The following is a 20,835-nucleotide window of genomic DNA, read 5'->3' as shown; positions in this document are numbered from 1 at the left end:
AGTGTTTTATCCATTTATTTCCTGTTCGGTTTCTCGATTACTTTGTAATACAAACGTGTGATTTGTGAGCTTTGCGTCATGAGCTTTGAACTGGTGGCTCACAGGCTCTGCAACAACCCCGCTGGTGGATTCTCGAAGCAGTTTGTTTACGAACTCACATGTACGATATTGGAAAAGATTCAAAGTATTCTGAACCCTAATAAAGCACTTTTCATGCTGAGTTTGGGTGAAAAAAAAAAAAAAAAAAAAAAGGACTTCAAGTTTTCTCTGACTTTCACCAAAGCTATTAAAGTGTAATTGTTGGTAGCTTTAGACGGATACGAGAAGCAGAGCTGACATCCTGCAGAGCCTTGTATGTGTGTGGTCCCTTACTGTACGTGTGTGTGTGTGTGTGAGTGTGTGTGTGTGTGTGTGTGTGTGTGTGTGTGTAAATATGCACACATGGTATAGACGCCCATTATAGTATCTGGTTAATATTGATGATGTAGTGTTCTTGATTTCACCTATTCTGGGTAAACGTGAATGCCTTGCAAAAGAATAAATAAAGATTCATTCTTTTTTTTCTTAAGTGGTTGATTTATATTCATGTTACAGTCAATGGTGGGAAGTAACTAAGTATATTTACTCAGTATTTACATTTTATGCCACTTTATACTTCTACAGCACTACATAAGAGAAAAAAATTGCTTTTTCTCCACTACATATATGCTTATTTGTAAATTAATATAATAACACTGCAAAAAGTTTCATCTTGCAGAGTAATTGTTGTCTATTCAGAGTTTCTGCAGGTTCTTAAAAAGTATAACATCTAATTATCTGAATTTTTAGGCCTTAAAATGTCTTAAAACATATTTAATATGATTTTTAGAGCTCTTAAAATTTGAATTATGGAATTAATGTTACTTTTATAAAGTTGGATTTCATGTCAGTCTTTTTTTAAAATGTTTTTGAGTACTTGAGTGAATACTTCCGATACTTATTTTACTGATAATGTTTGTACTTTTACTTGAGTGCAGGTATTTTTCCTAATGCAGTAGTGATACTTTGGTGCTACTTCACTTGTGTATTTCCATTTTCTGCTCTTTTAGGCCTCTATGTCACCACATTTTAGAGAGAAATGCACTTTCTACTCCACTTCATACTACTGTATATCTAATGACTAATTTGTAGATAACATCTTGCACAGCACGAAAGCTGCAAAGATCTTCATTTTACCAAGAAATTATTACTGAGTCCTAAAAGTTATTTTCTTCAAAGTAAAAGAAAACAAGATGTTTTCCTTGATTGATTTTTTTTTTCACTTAAGGAAGAAAGTCAATATAATTATCAAAGAAAAAAGTTAAAATCAGCTCCAGCTTCATCAGCCAACATTAAAATGCTGCTTACACATTAATGAATCAGTAAGTTCTGATAATGAGTATTTTGTGATATTATATTTACATTTTGCTGCATGTACTTTTACTGAATTAAAACTTTAAATACAGGACTTTTAATGGAGTATTTTTTCACACTGTGGCATTGATGCTTTTACTTAAAGGGATAGTTCACACAAAAATCAAAAATACACAATTTACTTCTTACCTGTAGAGCTATTTATGCAGCAGTAGTTTTTGTGTGAGTAGTTGAGAGAAGACAGGCGTCTCTACAGCTGATACCTCCAAAACTCAAATACAATAGATGAGATGAGTTCACCCAGGTACTGCTCCATTGAACGGTTTCTCCTTCTGCCTGTGTTTGTAAAGAACGCTGGTCACTCTGAGCGCCACAAGCGGAGCGCCATTTAATTCCATTATACTGGAGAGAAGGCAGCTGATATCTCACTGAAAGACAGTGTAGGCAGACAAACAGCACTAGAGGTTTGATTTTCGGGTGAGCTGTCCCTTAAAAGCCGCAACTAGGAACTTTAATATTCTGTTGATTTTGAAGCCCCCTGTGGACAGAAGCAGTAGTGTTTTTATCACCACCGCAAAATATAAAGCTAAAAATAAAATTATCTAATTAAAAATCTCCCCCCTCTTCTTTTTAATTGGCTAACGCATGGCTGACTGTATTTGTCTGCGAGCATGTAAACACAGGCTCTTCACTCTGCTCTTCTCACCGACGGTCTCGTTTGCTTATGTAGGTCATATCGAAGCATCAGCCGACTGTTTCATAACCAGTTAAAAACTCCTTGTGGCACGTTTAAACAAAGGCTGTGAATACTTCCTCCAGTATACAGGGAGAGGTCAAAAGGAAGCAACCACTGTTGTGTTAGTTCTGTGGACAGTTTTGTCTTATCTTATATAAAAAAATGTATCTGCAAACACTGTACAGTAATCCTTTCATATAAGAGAGCACGCACACTGGATTTGATTAAGACTTTTTATTACAAAATGTTACAAAACTAGGTAAACATGTCTACTGGAGCACTGAGACATAACTAAACGTAATCATAATTTAAATAGATAAATACAGATGTCCGTGTGAGACAGAGGACACAGCTGCACTGATGCAAAACAAACAAAACTTGACCTTTGACACTGATTCAGACGTTACAGGGATGATGTCATGCTGAAAGTGACCCTGCCACAGGTAGTGTTACAAACAGCAAGGATCTGACGGTAATCCAACAAGAAAAGTAAATGAAGCCGTCAGGGAAAAGTGAACATTACAGATGATTTGTGCGATGATTGCTCCGCGGTACAATCTCCAGCAGGGTTGTGTCATTATTCGCTTCATGGGAGGTGTGTGGAAATGTTGCCGGCCGTGTCCGGTGGCTAATTCTCCTGGCAAGAACCTACAGAGCGGAAGACAGGGAAGAGTTAATACAACGTAATGAATTAAAACCAGTTATACACCATGAGACCAGGCTTTGATTTCACTGTATTCGCTGCAAACCTGATAAGTTAAAGATTGTTGATTTAATGTTTTTAGTTGGAGCTTCACGATCAGTCCCAAAATATAATAACTGACCCTGATGTAATAAAACCAAATGTGAGAAAGGTCAAAACACAATAAAATGCTTAAACGTGGAGCTTCTCAAAGTGAGGACGCCTGATATGTAAACAGTTCAGTCAAACTGAATAAATACATTCACCCTTAAAGGAGGGATTTGCGGAGTTCAAAAATGAGCACTACAGTCCAAATAGTGAGTTGGAGCCTTAGATGGTATATTTAATAGTCTGAATCTCTACTTTATTTATTTTCTATACAGCATATGATCGACGTAACCAGTCCTACACTGTAAACCAATCAGCTGTTTATAAATCTGAACTGGCTGTTGATGTAAAGTTAAGGCCTGTTATACTAAAAAACAAAAACCCACTGCACTGAAAATAAACAAATCAACACTCACTCAGCTCGGCGACTGTCTGCCAGACTACGTTAACATTATTATTACTCAATTTAATGTCTGCTCCTTCTTAAAGATTATTAGATGATTTCTTTAGACTCACAAACAGACGCTAACTCATTCAGCAAACATTTGGCATTAATTTTAACTCTAATAAACATGAAACAAGCAAACAAAAAGTGGTGCCCCAGCCCAAAAGAGAAATCTCAAAGGAAAGCGACTACTGTTGGAGGAGAAGCCAGTATTTCAACTCAGCACGTTTCCTTAATTTCTGATGACTTAGTAGAGGAAATATGTTACAGATTTCTCCTTTAAAGCTACAGTTGGTAACTTCTAGAAAAACTTTTTGTCGTATTTGTTGAAATGACAGAAGTACATGGGACAGAAAATAGTGTTTGAAAATCAGGGAATCAGGCTCCTCCTTGTGCTTCTAATGATATTTGCAAGAATCCAGTTTGCAAACATGTCGCACCCTCCCCTTCCAAGCATGAAGGAGGTCTGCAAAACTTGCAAAAAAAAATCCAGAAAGTCCACGTCTATAGCCAGTGTTCAGTTTGTCTGTTCTGGGCCGCTGTAGAAACGTGGCGGGGCAGCGTTCATGGAAGAGGAACTGCCACCTCTGCAGATATAAAGAGCTCATTCTAAGGTAACGAAAACACCACGAGTCTCATTTTCAGGTGATTATACACCAATGAAAACATATTATTCAATTTCTGCTGCATTCTGCCGATAGATCTCTGTAAATTTCACTCTAATCAGGTTAGATTTAAGAGCAAAGTAGATCACTTACAGTTTGATCTACTTTGATTGTATTACTAAACTTATGTCATAGCCAAAAAGTTTATTACGTTACAGACACTAGATTTTATTATGTTATTGGATTTTTATTAATATAGACATTTTATTTTATTACATTACGGACAATTGTTAGATTTGAGCTTTTACACAGCTCTTTTTGAAGAAGTTTAAAAACTGTTCCTGCTTCCTTGGGACGCAAAGTTCCAGTGGTCTCGAGCTAAAAATGTGATTTCTGCCTCCTCTGAGCGCCGCGACCAGTCACAGTTCAGCCTGTGGTCACTCACATGTGCCGAGTCGCTCCTCCAGGAAGCCGATCTGCTCGCTGAGGGAGTCGATGCGGTCCAGCTGCTGAAAGGAGTGGGACAGTAAGGTGGTTTTCTCCGACAAGCCCTCGTCCAGCGACAGCGGGAAGAAGTTGCTGAAGGGGGCCAACACCAACTGCAACTTCTGCACAGAGGAGGGAGGAAGAGGAGAGGAAATGAGGGGAAGCTGCTCCAGAAAAAGGACTATTACTCACCTCGTAAACAAAAATATCAGTGCGATCTAATTATACTTCAATAGCTAATCCTCATTGTTTCACCAAACGCGAGTTAACGTCTAATAAAAGCCATAAAAATTTAAAATGCCACCGTGTGCGTCTGGCATTTCAAAGAAACTTTGGTTTGGGGGATTAAATATTTTATATCGTAGCATCGTGTAAGGAGCAGAGGACTTCCTGGTGAGCGAGGCTGGGAAGTATAAAGGCAGGTGGCTTTTATTTGTGTTCGAACACGTGTTCATGTGTGTTTCTCGTGTACCTTTTCCAGGAGCTCTACTCTGTTCCTCAGGCTCTGCACCTCCTCCGTCACGTTCTCCGCCAGGTCGAACCTTCCACCTGCAGAAAACATACACATACAGAAATATAAAGGGTTAATTATTACACAGCTGTGTTTAAAACTTAACTCTGGTCAAACTGGCAAAAAGTACAAGTACAGTTTGCATTAGTCTTTATTGGGATAATGTTGGTTTCTTCTTTTTCCCAAAACACATTTATAATTGAGAATTAAGTAAATGCAACTTCAGATTTTAGGCATTGTAAGGCCTAAAATTCAGATTATTGGATTAGAGACTTTTTAAAGGACCTGCAGAAACCCTGCACAGGTCATATAAAGTTATTTTTAAAGTACAAAAATGTGAAATTATCAGTTATAATATTGGTATCAGCCATGAGAAGCAGGTAATTTATTAGTTATCGTATCAGTTGAAAAAGATCCACATCATGCATCCCTACAAATATACATCAGACGATGTGACTGTGGTGTTTGAATTTGTGGAAACTGAGTAATGGAGGGTTGGGGAGACGGTTTAGGCACAGATCAAAGGCGAGAACGATGTTTAATCCCCTCTCACAGATCTGAAGTTTATATCTCAGAAGATTCCTCCGAGCAGCCTGCCCTCATCAATCCCTCTCCTCGAGTGATTCACGGCCACGACGACGTCTCTAAACTACAAACCAGGAGGAGGACTGCAGAGCCGCGGGAAGGCCGGGGGAATTTAGGGCACGGGGGGGAATAACCGTGGATATGGGAACGGCCAAATAAGCCGAGCTGAAAAGAGGGGTCACCAGAAATAGACGAGCGCTCAGTCATCCCTCCTGTGAACGTGCATCAGTTACGGGGGGAAAGCGTCTGGCTGGCTCCACCCGAGGGGGAACGTCCCTGGAGCAGGCGCGGGACCCCAGATCGGGATGCGGAATTAGGGACCCCCTGCTTTCTGGCTGTGCTTTAACAGACAGACTCAGAGCGGCTCAATCTCTCCCAGATGTGGTCCATTACTGAGACGAGAATGAGTTGAGAAACAGGGCGAGGAGGAGGAGGAGGAGGAGGGGAAGAAGGAGGGGGAGCTGGTGATGACCCCCAGCAGACAGGGTTGATGGAACTGGAATGAGAACACAGTGTTGGCCAAGAGCGTTGTGAAAAACGGAGACCGAGAGGAGAAAAAACTGGAGGAAGATGGAGAGACTCAAATGTAGTCCAACACTCCTCCACAGCAGCTTGGCAGACTCACAGTGAGAGTCTACTTTTTGAGCTATTTAAAGGGACAGTTTGAATTACATGAAGTGGGGTTGTATGAGGTTTCCACAATCAGTGCATCACCTTTGGAGAAGCAGAGAGGAGTACCAGCATGGAAACTAAGCAATGAACTGATGTGGACAAGCAACAAAAGGTATTTTGGTCACTTAATAAAAAGTCCACCTAAAAAAAAAAACTATAAATTTAAGTGTTCTCTATATTTAGAATATTTTAACAGCTTTACTTGCCGTCAGACAGCCTTTTCTTACAGAAAAAAAAATGCTGTTACTTAAGCCAAATATCAACCTCTCCTGCTCAACCAAACTCCATTGACAAAATCAGTAATTTTACCTCCCAGAACACTGAAGTTGCTGGTCAATCGCTGCCTCGATTGGTTAATTTTTTTTAACTTCAGTGAGGCCAAAATAACCTTTTAAACCACTAAAGTCACACAATAACCCAAATAAATTAACAGATCATGGCGGCGGTAGACCAGCAACTCCTGTGTTCTGCAAAGTAAAATTATTGCTTTTGCCTATGGAGTTTGGTTGGTATGAGAGAGCAATGTTTCGCTGATCGGAAAAGCCTGACTGATGGCAAAGTAAAGCAGTGAAAATATTCTATAGCATACACTTAAGATGATATTGATTACTTTGGCGGACCATTGCTGACCCTGTCCACAGCAGGACATTGCTTAGCTTCCTTGCTGGTACTCCTCTTTGCGTCTCAGTCATCAGTGGTGTTGATTTTCTGGGTGGATAAGTATCTCATACAACCCACATCAAATAATCCAAACTATTCCTTTAAACTTGTTTGTTTACATATTTGATCTCCATCAGCACCGCTCTGATGTGTGCATACGAGCAGATAATGGCATGCAGTCTCTGCTGGCTTCGCACTTTTGCATCTGAGAGCTCGAACACGCTCCCATAAATAAACCCTCCATCACTTTCACCAAGTAAAAATGATCTGTCATATTATTTTGGCGATTCATCCCTACTTTTCTTCATGTGTTTTTCTGTTTTTTTTTTTTTTTTGCTGACTCCGCATTACTTGCGGGACTCGTTTTAGCTGAGAAGTTCCATGTTGTGTGAATTTTGTTTGGTCTCTGATAGATAGGAGGGGGTTTGGAGCCGAGCCGAGCAGAGAAATTTGGCAACCTCACGTTTACATAGAGCTTTTTCATTCTCTGACTGCGAGACGTGAGACAGCGTCCCCCTTCAGATTTACAGGTTCACAAAAATCCCCGAAGATTTGGGGAGAAATCAGGAAAAAGGGAGGTCTCCTTTAAGGTTTCATGTTGCATGAATTCCCAAAAAAGCAATAATGCTGACACAGACTAGGAATGTCCTGGGGGTCAACTACCATTTTTGTAGACATGGAGGGGGGCTGTAATATTTTGTTGCTAAGATACAAGAGACACACACAGACCAAAATCGACTTTTTCACGGTTAGAGACAACACTGCAACATTTTTAAACAGACTAATGAAGTGTGGAGGATACAAATATGTCTTCATTAGCCAGAGGTGTCGAAAGTACACTTGCTGTTTACTCAAGTAGAAGTAAAAAAAGACTAAAAGTAGACGTACTGATTCAACTTCTTTACTCAAGTAAAAGTGAAAAACTACAGGCTTAAAAATACAAAGTCTGCTGAAGGACACAAGTTAACTGAACCTCACATTTTCTCTGCAACTGAGTCTCCCTCTCTGTCTGTTTTGTCTTGTTGCATCTTTTGGGGTTTTTTTTGTCTCGTTATGTCCTTTTGGTCTTGTTACATCTTTTGCATTGTTTTTTGTCTGGTTATGTCTTTTGTATGTTATTAAATCTTTTCCGTTTTTTTGTCTTGTTACATTTTTTACCTTGTTTCTCGTCTTGTCACATCTTCTCTGTCCTTCTTCATCTTGTTACCTCGTTTTTAGTCTTGTTATATTTTTGTCTTGTTACGTCTTTTGTGTTCTTTTTCTTTTTTGTTACGTTTTTCATCTCATTACCTAATTTTTATTATTTTTACTTCTTTCTGTCTTGTTACATCTTTAACGTAGTTTTTTGTCTTGTTAAGTCTTTTTAGTCTTGTTTTGTCATTTCTGTCTTGATACGTCTGTCATGTATGACATGCACTGTTGGATACACCGATGGATCATCTTTTCTCTGTTACTGTCCCGTCCATTTAGATTCATGTCAGTCTTGATGTTGGAAAGCCAATGTGCAGTGATGCAAACTAAAAATGATCAATAATTCACCTCAAATGCATCAAAACTCAAGTCACGAGCCTGTTTTTGAAACTCTAAGGAGTGGAAAGTACAGAAATTCCTATTAAATTGTGGGGAGTAAAAGTAAAAAGTTCCCAGAAAAAAATAAATGTAAATCTAGTTAAGTGCAGTAACAAAGTGTTTGTACTCTGAGAACAGGAAAAGGTCCTGGGGGTCAACTACCACGTTTGCAGACATGGTTGGGCGTTGTATTTCTTGTTACTAAGATACCAGAGGCACACACAGACCAAAATCAACTTTTTCATAGCAAGAGACAACATTGCAACATTTTTAAGGGGACTAATGGAGTGTGCGGGATAAAAATATGTCCGTATTAGCATGGGAGCTCTATTAGATTCAGATGTTTGCTCTACTCACAGGACTCACAGGAGTAAACTGAGTCATTATCAAAGACCCAACTGGTCCCAGTCTCACCGCACGGGGGCCCGACCACAACACATCTGTCTGGAGTCGGCACCAGTCGCAGTGCATTATTACTCACGGTACGAGTTGAGAGTGGCATAGCGCGTACCAAAAGTAATAATGGACCGCGAAGCTGGCTATGCTCTTTCTCTTCTGTGCTCCAGACACTTTGCTGCTGCAAGACACAAAATTATGTGAACACACACACACACACACACTCCTGTGCTGCTCATTTACCCGCATCTGTGTGGCCACCCACTGTTGCCTGGGTGGGAGAGGCAGGAGTAGGAGGAGGAGGAGGAGGAGGAGGAGGAGGTGGGAGGCTTTGACAGGAACGGCCATCTCCGGAAAGCTTGAAGCCGTCTCTGCATGCACATCGATAGCTGCCAGCTGTGTTCACGCACTCCTGGGCACACGGCGGCTGCTCGCTACACTCGTCCACGTCTGACAAGACAAGAAAGACAAGAGGAAGGACAACAGGGTTTATATGTGCGTGAATATGCTCAGAGAGACTTGTGTCAGGTAAATTTGTGTGTGCGCGTGTTTACCTGTTTGGCATTGATGCCCCGTCCAGCCAAGCGGACAAGCACACTGGTTGGGTCTTAAGCAGGTACCTCCATTATCACAGGGTTGTCCACACACAGCTGTAAGAGACATTCAAGGGAATAAGTCAGCTTTTTGGGAAACATTTGCTTTCATTGCCAAGAATTAGATAAGAAAATTGATATCTCTCTCATGACTGAGTCTGGAGATGGTTAGCTTAGCTTAGAGACTGGAGGCAGGGGGAACCAGTTAGCCTGGGCCTGTCTAAAATCTGCCTACCAGCATCTCTAAAAACACATGAAGTCTGGGTAGGCCCAAGAAGCGCTGATTTTTTAAACCTGATCAAATCATAGTTTAACTTTAATTTTGTTGTACCAAACTTTAAAACTAGCTTAAATTTTTGGTTGACAAATTAGTCAAATCTTCCAAATCTTCTATTATTTGATAATATTGCTCCATTAATTTGGTCAACAGGTTTTCTCAAAGGAAGAGAAATTAGAGCTTCTCTGCTGAGTCATCATGAGTAGGCTAACTAACTTTTTAGCAAGCAAACAAAGTGATGTTTTGTTAGCTTTTTAGCTAGCTAGCACACGGATGGAAATTTTGGAAAATATCCCGATTCACTTTCTTGCTGACAGATGAGGAGGTCGATACCGTTCTCGTATCTGAACACTAAATATGAAGTTACAGCAAGTTAGCTTAGCATACAAACTGGAAATGAGGAGACAGCTAGCTTGGTTGTTTAAAAATAAAAAGATCCACCATTCAGCTGATCCCAGTTTCATTAATTAACCTGTTATATCTCATCTGTTTAAGCCATACAAGATCCAAAAATGGCAATTTGTGGTTTTATATTTATATTTATTTATTTCCTCTTTGCTTACACGCTTTATGCTAAGCTAAGCAAACTGTCTGATTGTCACTGTCATTATGACTGTCACATCATATTTTGCGTATTACCATGACAGTGGTGTTCATCTTCTCATCTATCTCTGGACAAAGAAATGAACTGTAGGAAATAGGGTAGCTCTTTCTCTGCTTCCAGTCTTTGTGCTAAGCTAAGCTAACTGTATCCAGTGTTGACTTTCTCATCTAACTCTCAGCAAGACAGTGAATATTCATGTTTCCCTAAATGAACTGTACGCTTTTTCACGTTACAATATGACACTGCTTTTAGGGAGAACTAAGCTAGCCCTTTTGCTCTGCCTCCACTCTTTATGCTATGCTAAGCTAACTGTCTCCCGGCTGTTGCGTCAATCTTAGCATATGGGCATGAGAGTGGTATTGATTTTCTCATCTAATTCTTGGTGAAAAAAAAGTGAACATGCATGTTTCCCAAAATGAACTATTCCCTTCCCACTTCCAGTCTGTATGCTAAGCTAAGCTAGCCATCCCCTGGCTGCAGCTTCATATTTAGCATACAGGCATGAGAGTGATATCAATTTTCTCACCTATCTCTCAGCAAAAAAAGTGAATACACGTTTCTCCAAATGAATCATTAGTTTTGCACTTTCAGTCATGACTAGGCTAGCGCTCTCCCTTTTATTCCAGCCTTCATGCTAAGCTAAGCTAACTGTTGATAGCCTACCGGAATGAGAGTGGTGTCAATTTCATCTCATCTAACTTTCAGGGAGAAAATGAATATGCATGTTTCTCAAAATAAACTGCACCTTTTATCACTTTTAGACACAACAGGTGCAGGTAATACAGGTATGAATCAACACATTAACCCCTCACATGTCCCTCCAGGTTACCTTGGTTGCAGTTGTGAGAGTGAAATCTCCTCCAGCCCGGGCAGCACTCTGGGTAGAAATGCGAAGGTGGTGCTGCCCTGCTCACCTGCCGGTACGCCACTGAGTACACAGTCCTGTGGAGACAAAACAGAGACACCCACCGTTAGGGTTTTCCGGGTCATTCATAACGCTGTCATCACCCTCGTGTGTGTGTGTGGTTGGTGTGTGGTCGTCCAGCCTTTTCCATGTCCTGTCTGACCGAGAGGACAATGATGAAAGAAGGGAAATTTGGTGGAATATTGAAACCACGGACCACTGACGTCCAAGAGTGTGTCAGAGATGAGATAGAGGGATGGAGGGAGGGAGGAAAGGGGCAGGAGAGAGGAGATGCAAAGTCAGACCTAAATTCTGAGATCTCGCTGCAGCCTGCTGAGACTCTGGTATGTTTGGCAGAGGTGGCAAAAGTCCACGCGTTCTTTAATCAAATACAAGTACAGATACTTGTAAGAAAAAGGCTCTGGTAAAAGCAGAAGTACTGATTCAACTTATTTACTCAAGTAAAAGTGAAAGGATGCAGCCTCTGAAATGTACTCAAAATATAAAAGTTGTCGAAGGACATTTCTACTCGCTGTTTCTGTACAAAAACAAGTGAAGCTCGCCTCGTCACTTTCGTTTTGTTACGTAATTTTTGCTATGGTGTTACTGTCACATCCATTTAGGCTGATCAGTCTTGATGCTGTGAAGGTGGTGTACAATGATACAAAATAAGAATAATCAATAATTCCCTTCAAATGCATAAAAAGTGAAGTAACAAGCCAATTTTGAGAATGTGAGGAGCAGAAAGTGCAGATGTTTGTGTCAAAATATAGTGAGTTATAGTAAAAAGTGGTCAGAATAATAAATGCTCAAGTTAAGTACTGATACCTGAAAAAACTACTTAAATACAGTAATGAAGTATTTGATGTTTGGTTTGCGAAGAGATATACAAGATGATAAACTAAGGCAAAAGATAAAAATCAGGAGAATCATCATACGGGTCTGAAGCCTGTAATCGTCTGCGTCCTGCCCGCAAGAGAAACTTGAATTTTGGTGGTGAGGGAAGAGTTAAAACAAAAGATTAAAACTGAGGGAATGTGAGGGGGGGGGGGGACTCGAAAGCATCAGAGCTGGAGAGAGATTGAGAGCGCGTAAGTATGGAGAGAGATGTGGTCCAAAATAAACATGACCGGCGGTCTCTGCGGGCAGGCAGTTCATTTCCCGTAGTTACACAAAGTGCTCGATATTTAGATTCCACCCAAATATGTGCCACCATGACCCAGTTCTGTGTAAAACACACATTTGTGTGTGTGTGTGGGAGAAAGTCTATTTAATCTATTTATGACTGGACGTCTAACCTTCTCCCTTCCCAAAACATGTCAAGCATTGTTTACCTCTTTATTACATAAACATCTTGCAATGGTTTAATTAGAACACTGTTTTGACACTGCAGTGATCCGAGTCCTCGTGTAAAATTCAGCAACGAAAACTAAATATGTCTGTAATTTTGTTGTTGTTGTTATATTGGAGGAGCTTGTGGTTGTTGTGTGCTGGTGCGCTCACTTGTATGTGCTGCAGAGGCGATGCCCCTGACACAGGGTGATGTAGGGCTTGTGCACCGGCTGGACGTAGGACTCCGTTGTCATGACAACAGTCTGATGGAGGTCTCGGCCACATACCCTCCTCCTAAAAAAAGAAAGATGTCAAATCGGACGTTAAAACTGACTTGAAACAGGGAGACTTTTGGCTGCAAAAAGCGCCTGCGCCGGAAGCCGTGCTAGTTTTAGATGAGAAGTTTTAGTGCATTAATTTCCAGAGAGATATTTACGCCCTAAAAGCTGGGTTGCGACAGCAAGGAGTCATTTTTAAACCCCACTAAATCATGGTTAAACTTTAAACAATGTTGCACCGAACTTTTGAACTAGCTCAAAATTAAGAAAGATGACATTAAAATGTCAGTTTATATTTTACTCTTAGCACCAAAACCTTTAACTCCAATTTAAAATTTGACCCGGTGTTAACTTTAAACTGACACTGAGGGAGGTTTTAGTTTTAAAATAACTGTCTCCTCTGCCATTATGAGTAGCCTAATAAGGCTAACTCATTTTTTTTTAGCAAGCAAGCAAACAATGTAATGATTGGTTAAACTTTTAACAAGCTAACAAACAATATAATGGTTTATTAACTTTAAAGGAATACAGAGCAGATGTCTTTTGTACTTATTGGTTATTTAATTACTTCAGTTTGGGTAAGTAAGCGTTTCCATATTGATTTAATTTGATTAAAATTATTTTTACATCAATAAACTTGGATTTACTCATCTGAGATTAGTTTTTTTTGTGAAACAGATTTAAATCTGGATTTAATTTTAAACTTTGTTTTGCTAAACCATGATGAGAACTATTCTTGTATTAAATCTGTCTTTGTTGCTGCAACACAGTTGAGTGTCTCTCATCATGTTCAGAGGGCTTGAAAAGATTAAAGCCTCATGGTTTCTGTCACCAAAAGTTGGCATGCAGCCTAATTGCTCCTGACTGACCTGTGTAATCGCTCCTAAATGTGTCAAAGTTAAGAGCCGATCTTTGACCCCTCTGGTTCCACTTGACCTTTCCGTTTGCCTTTCAGTTTATTTTGGTCTTTGTACAAATCAACTGAAAATGACAATATGAGCCCATAATTCAGTGCGTCTAATAGTCTAGGACAGAAGGGTAGGGCTTCGGTCCTGAGAGAGTGCACTCACAAATATTTAAATGTCATTTAACCGATCTGTATACAGACGCAGTGGGCGAGGATGTCGGGGAGGTCACTAAAACAAACAGGTCTGAATGGCAGCTAAAGTGGAGATGTGTAGCTGAAGGAACACGCTGACCAAACGACAGGCCATAATAAACACAGGAAGAGCATTAAGCGAGCCGTTACCCGTGGTGAGCGAAGAACTGCGGCGTGCCCATCACATGAAGGATGAAGAGGGAGGAGGAAAGAAGCAGCGTTTGGTACATTGTCTTCCTCTTTCCCACGTTCCCTGGCTCGGTCTCTCGCACTCTTTTCTGTGCCAGGCGGAGGGAAGAGGAGAGGAGGATGAAGGGCGGGGAGGGGGTGAGGGGGGTCGTGGATCGTAGCCAAAGTCCTCCTCACACTGAGAGAGTACGTTTTCCTCCAGGAGGATGACTCCAGCTACCTGTAACAGAAAGAACATCAGACAAAGATTAAGATCAAGCAAAGTTTTTGAGCCCTACAGTTCCCTTAATAACGTAACACTCAACAAATTAATTAATCATCATATAAATCTGGGACAAATTTGTATTGATGCGCTGTTATTTTCAAAAGTTTGACCTGATCAAACATTTATTTTTAACTTCCACGCCTATTATTCTTCTCATAGACTGAGTAAATCCAGATTTAAAATTACACAGAGCACAGTTTCATGATTAAAAAGTAATATCAGTTTAGTTAACTGAAGCTGAAATTAAATAGTTAATCAGTATGGAGATGCTTGCTTACCCAAATTAAACTGAATAAATAAACGCAAATGTATAAAAAAAATCTGTGGGGGAAATCAATTGGCTACTTTTGTTAGCTAAAAAACTAATGAAAAACTTACATTTCATTCGCTATCTAGTTAAAGAGGTTACATTGTTTGCTATAGCTGAAAAGCCATCAAATCATGTTTTTGCTAGTTAGCTAAAAAGTTAACAAGATGTTACTTTGTTTGCTAGCTAGCAAAATTTAAAGGCTTTAGTGCAACAAAATTAAATTTATGTTTAGAGTAAAAACTAAACTTTTTTAGTTGGTTTAAATTAAATCTTTATTCCTTTTACAATTTAAAGTTAACCCATGATTCAATCGTTGGTGCAACCCAGTTCTCTAGTCTAAAACCTTTTTTATGAGCAGCAGAAAAGTGGTCTATGTATCGACCTGTGTAATGTTAGGGTTAATTTGCTCTCACTGTGGATTTGGATTTGTGTGCTAATCTGAAGTTTGATTATCCATGTGAAGTTAATGTTTCTGTTAACACAGAGAGAGATGTTTAAGAGATGCAGGACTGGATAAACAGTAGATAACTTGTTGCTAGGCAGTCGTCTGGATGCATCCTTGAGCCTGGCGTGAAGCGGAAACTGCGGTTCAGAGACTGAACTCCTGACCTCACCGAGCCACCGAGCCCACACAAGCACACAAACAGCCACATTCGCACTGCGGGCATCTGTGCATTACACACACTCATGTACTAGAGCACAATCCTGAGCTGGACAAAGCAGGTTGAACTCTCTCTGACCTGCACCTGCACGGACTCAAGGCTACAAGACAAAGGACAGGGGAAGAGGACAAAGAAGTCACAGAAATGTTCACTCATCCCTTCACACCATTTTGGATTATTACACACTGTGCAGGATTAAAACAAAGACTGAGCCGCCCGTTTGTAAGGAAGAAAGGTGCAGCGGTTCCAGAGTGCTTGGACCTGGTCCTGCTGCGATGCCGTCCTTACAGGCATGTATTAAACCCTTGGGGATTCTCTAACAGGGCGTTAAAGCCAGCCGGGTGTGATGATCGCAGGTTACTGGACTGTAGCCTGCAGAAGAGTCTACAGTTATCTCGGGGTGAGGTGATGCTAAGCCTCGGTTGACAGCTTGCATGTCTCCCTGATCCCCCGCTGGCGTGACGCCCAGAGACAGGACACGCACGTCTAAGGCCTGTGTTCATTCACAAATCGCAGCAGTGAGCAGCGCAGCAGGGGGCCACTTTGAAGACAACGTGTGCGTATATGTGCGCTTGCGTAACACTAACCTGAAGCGTCGTTACACTGGCGATGAGGAAGGTGCTGCAGGGCAAAAGCCATGTCCATATATGACTGGATAACAGCTTCTTATTATAACGCTATGGAAGGCTATTAAAAGTTTAAAAACTCTTCCTCTGGGATGCATAAAGTACATTTCTACACAAGAGATATAAAAGCCTCTCTGCAAAGATGGAGTGGGGAAACAGCTTGACTATGGAAGCAAGACTTAAAGGGATAGTTCAGATTATTTGAAGTGGGGTTGTATGAAGTAATAAAGCCTCGCCCTTTGTTTGGAGAAGCAGCTGGATCACCCATGTAGGAAGCTAAGCAATGTGTATTTTTACAGCATTACCATGTTTTCAGAAGTCCTTCTGATGAGTAACTGCTGTTATATAAGTCAAATATCACTTCCTCAAAACCAACCAAACTCCATATAAAAAATCACTAATTTTACTTAGCAAGAACAAGGGAGTTGCTGGTCTACTGCTGCCTTGATTGATTACTTTATTTATGGTGTGTGTGACTTTGATGAATCTGAACTAACTATCCCTTTAAATGTCCAAAAATATATTCTGAACTTCTTGCCTCACATGTCATTTGCTTGCTTGCTAAAAAGTTAATAAAAAGGTTAAGTTTTTGTTAGCTAGCTAAAATTTTAACTTTGTCATGATTTGATGTTATACAGTTAGATTATTTGCTAGCCAGCTAAAAACTTAAGCTTAAAAGTTAAGTTAGCCTACCTAGACCACTCAAAGTGTTGTGTTTGTATTGTAATTCTTATTTAATTAAATTAATTTAATTTAATTTAATTTAAATTAATAAAAATAAACAGCTTTACAAATTTACATGTATTAACAATAAAAAAAACTAAACTGAAATGAGCAAACCAACTCTGGAAACAAACTGAAACTGAAACTAAACTGAAAACAAAATAAAAAAAAAAATAAATAAAAAAAACAAGACAAAACTATAAACTAATGAAAAATATAACTGGTTTGTATCTTCATCTGCATCAGAGTTATAACAGTTTAGCATTTTTTCATTAGTTTTTATTTTTATTTCAGTGTTAGGTTTTGTTTTCACTTCAGTTTACTTTCAGTTACTCTCCAGAGTGGATTGTCTCATTTCCGTTTAGAATTTATTGCTTTTGAAAATGTTTAGTTTTTATTAGTTTCGGTAATAGTTTTATTTTTGTATTCGTCTGTGACATGGGGGGAAACATCCCTGTCTCAATAAACACACGCACCAATGCTTCCTTATGCTTGTTGTGTTGACAAATTTGACCAATGACTAAAATTAAAGACATCTCCTGTTTAATTTTATTTTTTCTAGGGATTTAATTTTTATTTTAAGTTCACTGAAATGTTTTTTTTATGTCTAGTTTTAGTGTATGACCTTTCTCTGCCTGTGTTTATTGCAAGTAATTTTCAAACTGTAATAAATTCTGACCTACTGACACATTAGGAGTAACTTTAACAGGCGCAGTGTCTCACATTGACCATGAGAGGGCGCTATTTTACAGCTCTCAGGGCAACATCCTTCACTCAGAGCAACATCTCTACAACACGCTCTCACATTTAACTGATGACTCCACAAATACAGAAACAAACGCACAAAAAAAAACCCTCTGCAACGACAAACACGCAGTAACGAGCCAACATCAAGAGCGCATGCGTGGATACAAACATAACCACAAACCGTGCAAAGAAACAATCCGCTTTCTTAAGGTAAAAATCCTCACAAAAAAAAAAAAAGCAAACAGGAAGGAGACAAAAAACGTCCGCGGCTTGAGCCAAAAAAAAAAAAAAAAAGTTAGTCCCGTTATGATCCCGTGTTCCGTTCAAAGTCCAGTGATAAAACTCCGCTACTAGTGTGGTTTCTCCTCAGTGTGTCTGTCAGGGAGCATGTGGGGGGTGATGTAGCACCTCCTCCCACCTCCTCCAGCTGGGTGTCCCGGAGCTCTCAGACTGCCTGCTCTGGGTTACCGAGCGTGACGTCACCGCACGAGCGCAAGACTTTTGGGTTTTGGTTTTTTTTTGTTTTGTTTTTTTCATTCATAACCTGCTGGTACACCTCACGAGCTGACTAAAAGAAGAGAGAAAAAAAGACCCTGCGCTCGTGTCTGAAGGCGTCAGCTGGAATAATTAAAGGACAGGTTCACAGTTTTTTCTCAAGATAGAAAATATAACGGGGTTCCTCTCACGTGTGTCCCTTGAAACAATTTGACAGACTATTTCTTTTGCACTCCTACTTAGTTTGGTAAAAGAGGAACAAAAGAGGAACATATTACAAAGATTATGTTAAAAAATATTTACCCATAACATATACGCAGACATCACTGTTAAAATGGGGTTTCTGATTATTTTAAATAATACAGAAATACTAGAAAATATAAAATATGCATAATAAAAAACATAAAAAGAACAATAAAAGGCCAGGGTTTCTGCAGAAACTTTAAGTCCAAATCTAATAATCTGAGTTTTAGGCCTCAAAATGTCTTAAATGCAATTTTTACAACCGACAATCGTCTTAACGATTGAATTATGATATTGACCTTACTTTTATAAAGCTGCATTTATCTTGAGTCTAACTTTTAAATGTGTTTTTGAAGAAAAGCTTGTAATGATCATGCTGCTGAACTACAAAACGAAACTAACATTGAACCGATAAATACTAATGCAAACTGTGCATGTACTTTTTTTTTACCAGTATGGATGTGAAACAGGTCTTAAATTACATTCACAATGGTCCTAAAAAGGTCTTAAAACATCTTAAATTTGACTCGATGCAACCCTGCAGTCCTAGCCTCGGACCTGACGTTGATGGGCTTATAAAATTGCTCGTGGACAGGAAATAATTTTTAATAAGTAATCACTTCTGGTATGAAGAAGCAGTGCACAAAATGGACAGTATGGATAAGAGTCACACGGCTGATATTAGCGGAATGATACTGACCTATCACAACAATACTGATAAATATATGCAGGTATATGTAAGTCAATCAGATATCAAGTAGGGTGGGACATGTCTTCACCATCCTGGGAAAAAAATATTGCAGATGATGTGGGGAGAGGAGGAGAGACACTGTGCTATACATTTGTGTTTATTTCTCACTTTTCCTCTGATGGCTGGAATAACTCACTAGATTTGTCGCTTAATTCATATATTAAATATTTTGTAAATAAAAAGAGACCCATAGCTATAGGCAGGCAGTGGACCAAACCACTTTTTAATCACAGGTGCTTTATCACAATACTGAATCTCACTAATATTGACAGACAACAGTGGTTATATTTTCATTTTTTAAATACAATTATTTATCAGGACAGTTCAGTAATCCCTGGATGTTGGTAGGGACACATCCCTTCAATCCCTGCCTAATTCTACGCCCTTATATACATAAAGAATATCGTCCGATATATATATCGATATCAGATTTTCTCTTCTTACTAATATCGGTATCAGCAACTGCTCTAAAAATCCAGTATCGGTCGGGCTTCAGACAAAAGGAATGATCATGGCAAGCAAAAACCAGTGTCAATTTTCATATAATGTGCACCTGACTGTTTTAAAGCAGACTTTAGAAAATTGTGAACCTATCCTTTAATTCACCGTCAAAGGAAAACAGAGGGAAAACCGCAGCCATGATATGAAAATGTGAAAAACAAAACGCTTATTAAGGCCAGGCTTTCTAGCTCTATGAAGATATAAAGCCTTCCTGTATGAGTAATAGAAGCAATACTACAAGAAATTAAGAGCTTTAATTGTGTTTTTTCTCTAATAAAATCTGTCCACATTAGAGCGCTGATCCCTTTCTTCTTTATCTGAAGCTGTAGATTACTAATGTGGACAGTCTGTTCTAAATTGCCATTATTTCCATTAAGAAATTACTATATAAAGGCCATTTTAGCCAATTTAACAATTTTTAAAGGTATGGAAATCAGTGTTAAGTACACTTAACGTGAATAATAGGTAATAATTTAATATTTTCAATTGCAACCATTTAATTGTCAAGCCCCCAAATAATGATAAATCAGGTTCACAGCTCACTGTGTATTTGGGGAGGGTGTCTAAAACGCTAAAAACTGTTAACGTAAACGCACCAGAAAGATGGCAGGACATCAAATGCCAACGTTTTGGGTTGGGTAAGCAGAGCAACACAGTCAGAGGGCAGGGTCTGTGCAAATACAGCCACCACCACACACTTTTAATGGGTCATAAGAGCTGCTTTAAAGGGAGTCTATGAGTCTATCCATTATTTTTAGAAAAATGCTGCATGTTATACCTTTAATAAATTGAGTTTGATTAAAAAGTAAGTTTTTGCAACAGTGTTTTGATTAGCAGCATCCTTCTGTAAATGTGTTCTCTGTGTGCATATTAAGAGATAAAATATTAGGCAATAAAGTTAGTCTAACCTTATTTTATTTTATTAGTTTTTAAGTTTGTTTTCAAAAAATAAAATGAACAATTAAAATTAAAAATTAAAAACAGTTATACAGGGCACACTCGCCTGATCAAGAGTATGAGCCTTAAAAAAAAATACGTAAATAAATAAATAAAAGTTTTAAAAATCTTACCCTCGCAGTATGGGGTCATCAGGTGCATGTGCGCGCGCAGGCTGAGCGGCGGCCATGGGCACGAGCCGCCGGTGCGGTGGATTGGAGGACTCTTCCATGGCGCCAGTTTCTTTTAAAGCTCGGGTTCGGTTGGCTTGCTGGTGGGGTTTTTCGAATAAAAAACCTCTCGGTTGACTGGAGGTGCTGTCCTGTGCGTCGAGCGGCGACAAATGAAATGTCTTCGGGCGTTTTTCAGTTGCTTTTTATGCAGGGCTTCCTGTGGAACGCAGGAATTGGACGGACAATCCCAAACCGGACTTCCTGTGAGTGTTTGGCGCTG

The 20,835-nt window shown here is 39.5% G+C and overlaps 2 protein-coding genes across 3 annotated transcripts in view; one reads left to right on the top strand and one right to left on the bottom strand.

Moving 5' to 3' along the window:
- Positions 1–2,347: 2,347 nt before the first annotated feature.
- egfl7 (EGF-like-domain, multiple 7) lies at positions 2,348–20,715 on the bottom strand. Of its 2 annotated transcripts, none has more exons than XM_084745837.1 (9): positions 20,517–20,715; positions 14,085–14,343; positions 12,729–12,851; positions 11,151–11,263; positions 9,402–9,497; positions 9,091–9,297; positions 4,927–5,003; positions 4,414–4,576; positions 2,348–2,776 (listed from the first exon to the last, which is right to left on the bottom strand). In XM_084745837.1, the coding sequence occupies exons 2-9, from the start codon at positions 14,162–14,164 to the stop codon at positions 2,757–2,759; spliced, it is 879 nt and encodes a 292-aa protein (XP_084601963.1). In that variant the 5' UTR covers positions 14,165–14,343; positions 20,517–20,715; the 3' UTR covers positions 2,348–2,756. The 2 variants fall into 2 exon arrangements, with proteins under 2 accessions (XP_084601963.1, XP_084601964.1); XM_084745838.1 differs by lacking the exon at positions 20,517–20,715 and adding an exon at positions 17,638–17,847.
- Positions 20,694–20,835, top strand: part of LOC146308535 (uncharacterized) — a 36,934-nt gene continuing 36,792 nt past the window's right edge. Inside the window, exon 1 of the mRNA XM_084746650.1 lies at positions 20,694–20,818. Within this exon, the coding sequence (XP_084602776.1) occupies positions 20,731–20,818 (88 nt within the window). The 5' untranslated portion in view covers positions 20,694–20,730. The remainder of the gene's footprint in view (positions 20,819–20,835) is intronic.

The sequence above is a fragment of the Lutjanus erythropterus genome, chromosome 20 (genome assembly GCF_056507025.1).
Source record: "Lutjanus erythropterus isolate fLutEry1 chromosome 20, fLutEry1.hap2, whole genome shotgun sequence".
Taxonomy (NCBI): Eukaryota; Metazoa; Chordata; class Actinopteri; order Lutjaniformes; family Lutjanidae; genus Lutjanus; species Lutjanus erythropterus.
This window is presented reverse-complemented; position numbering and strand designations above follow the sequence as displayed.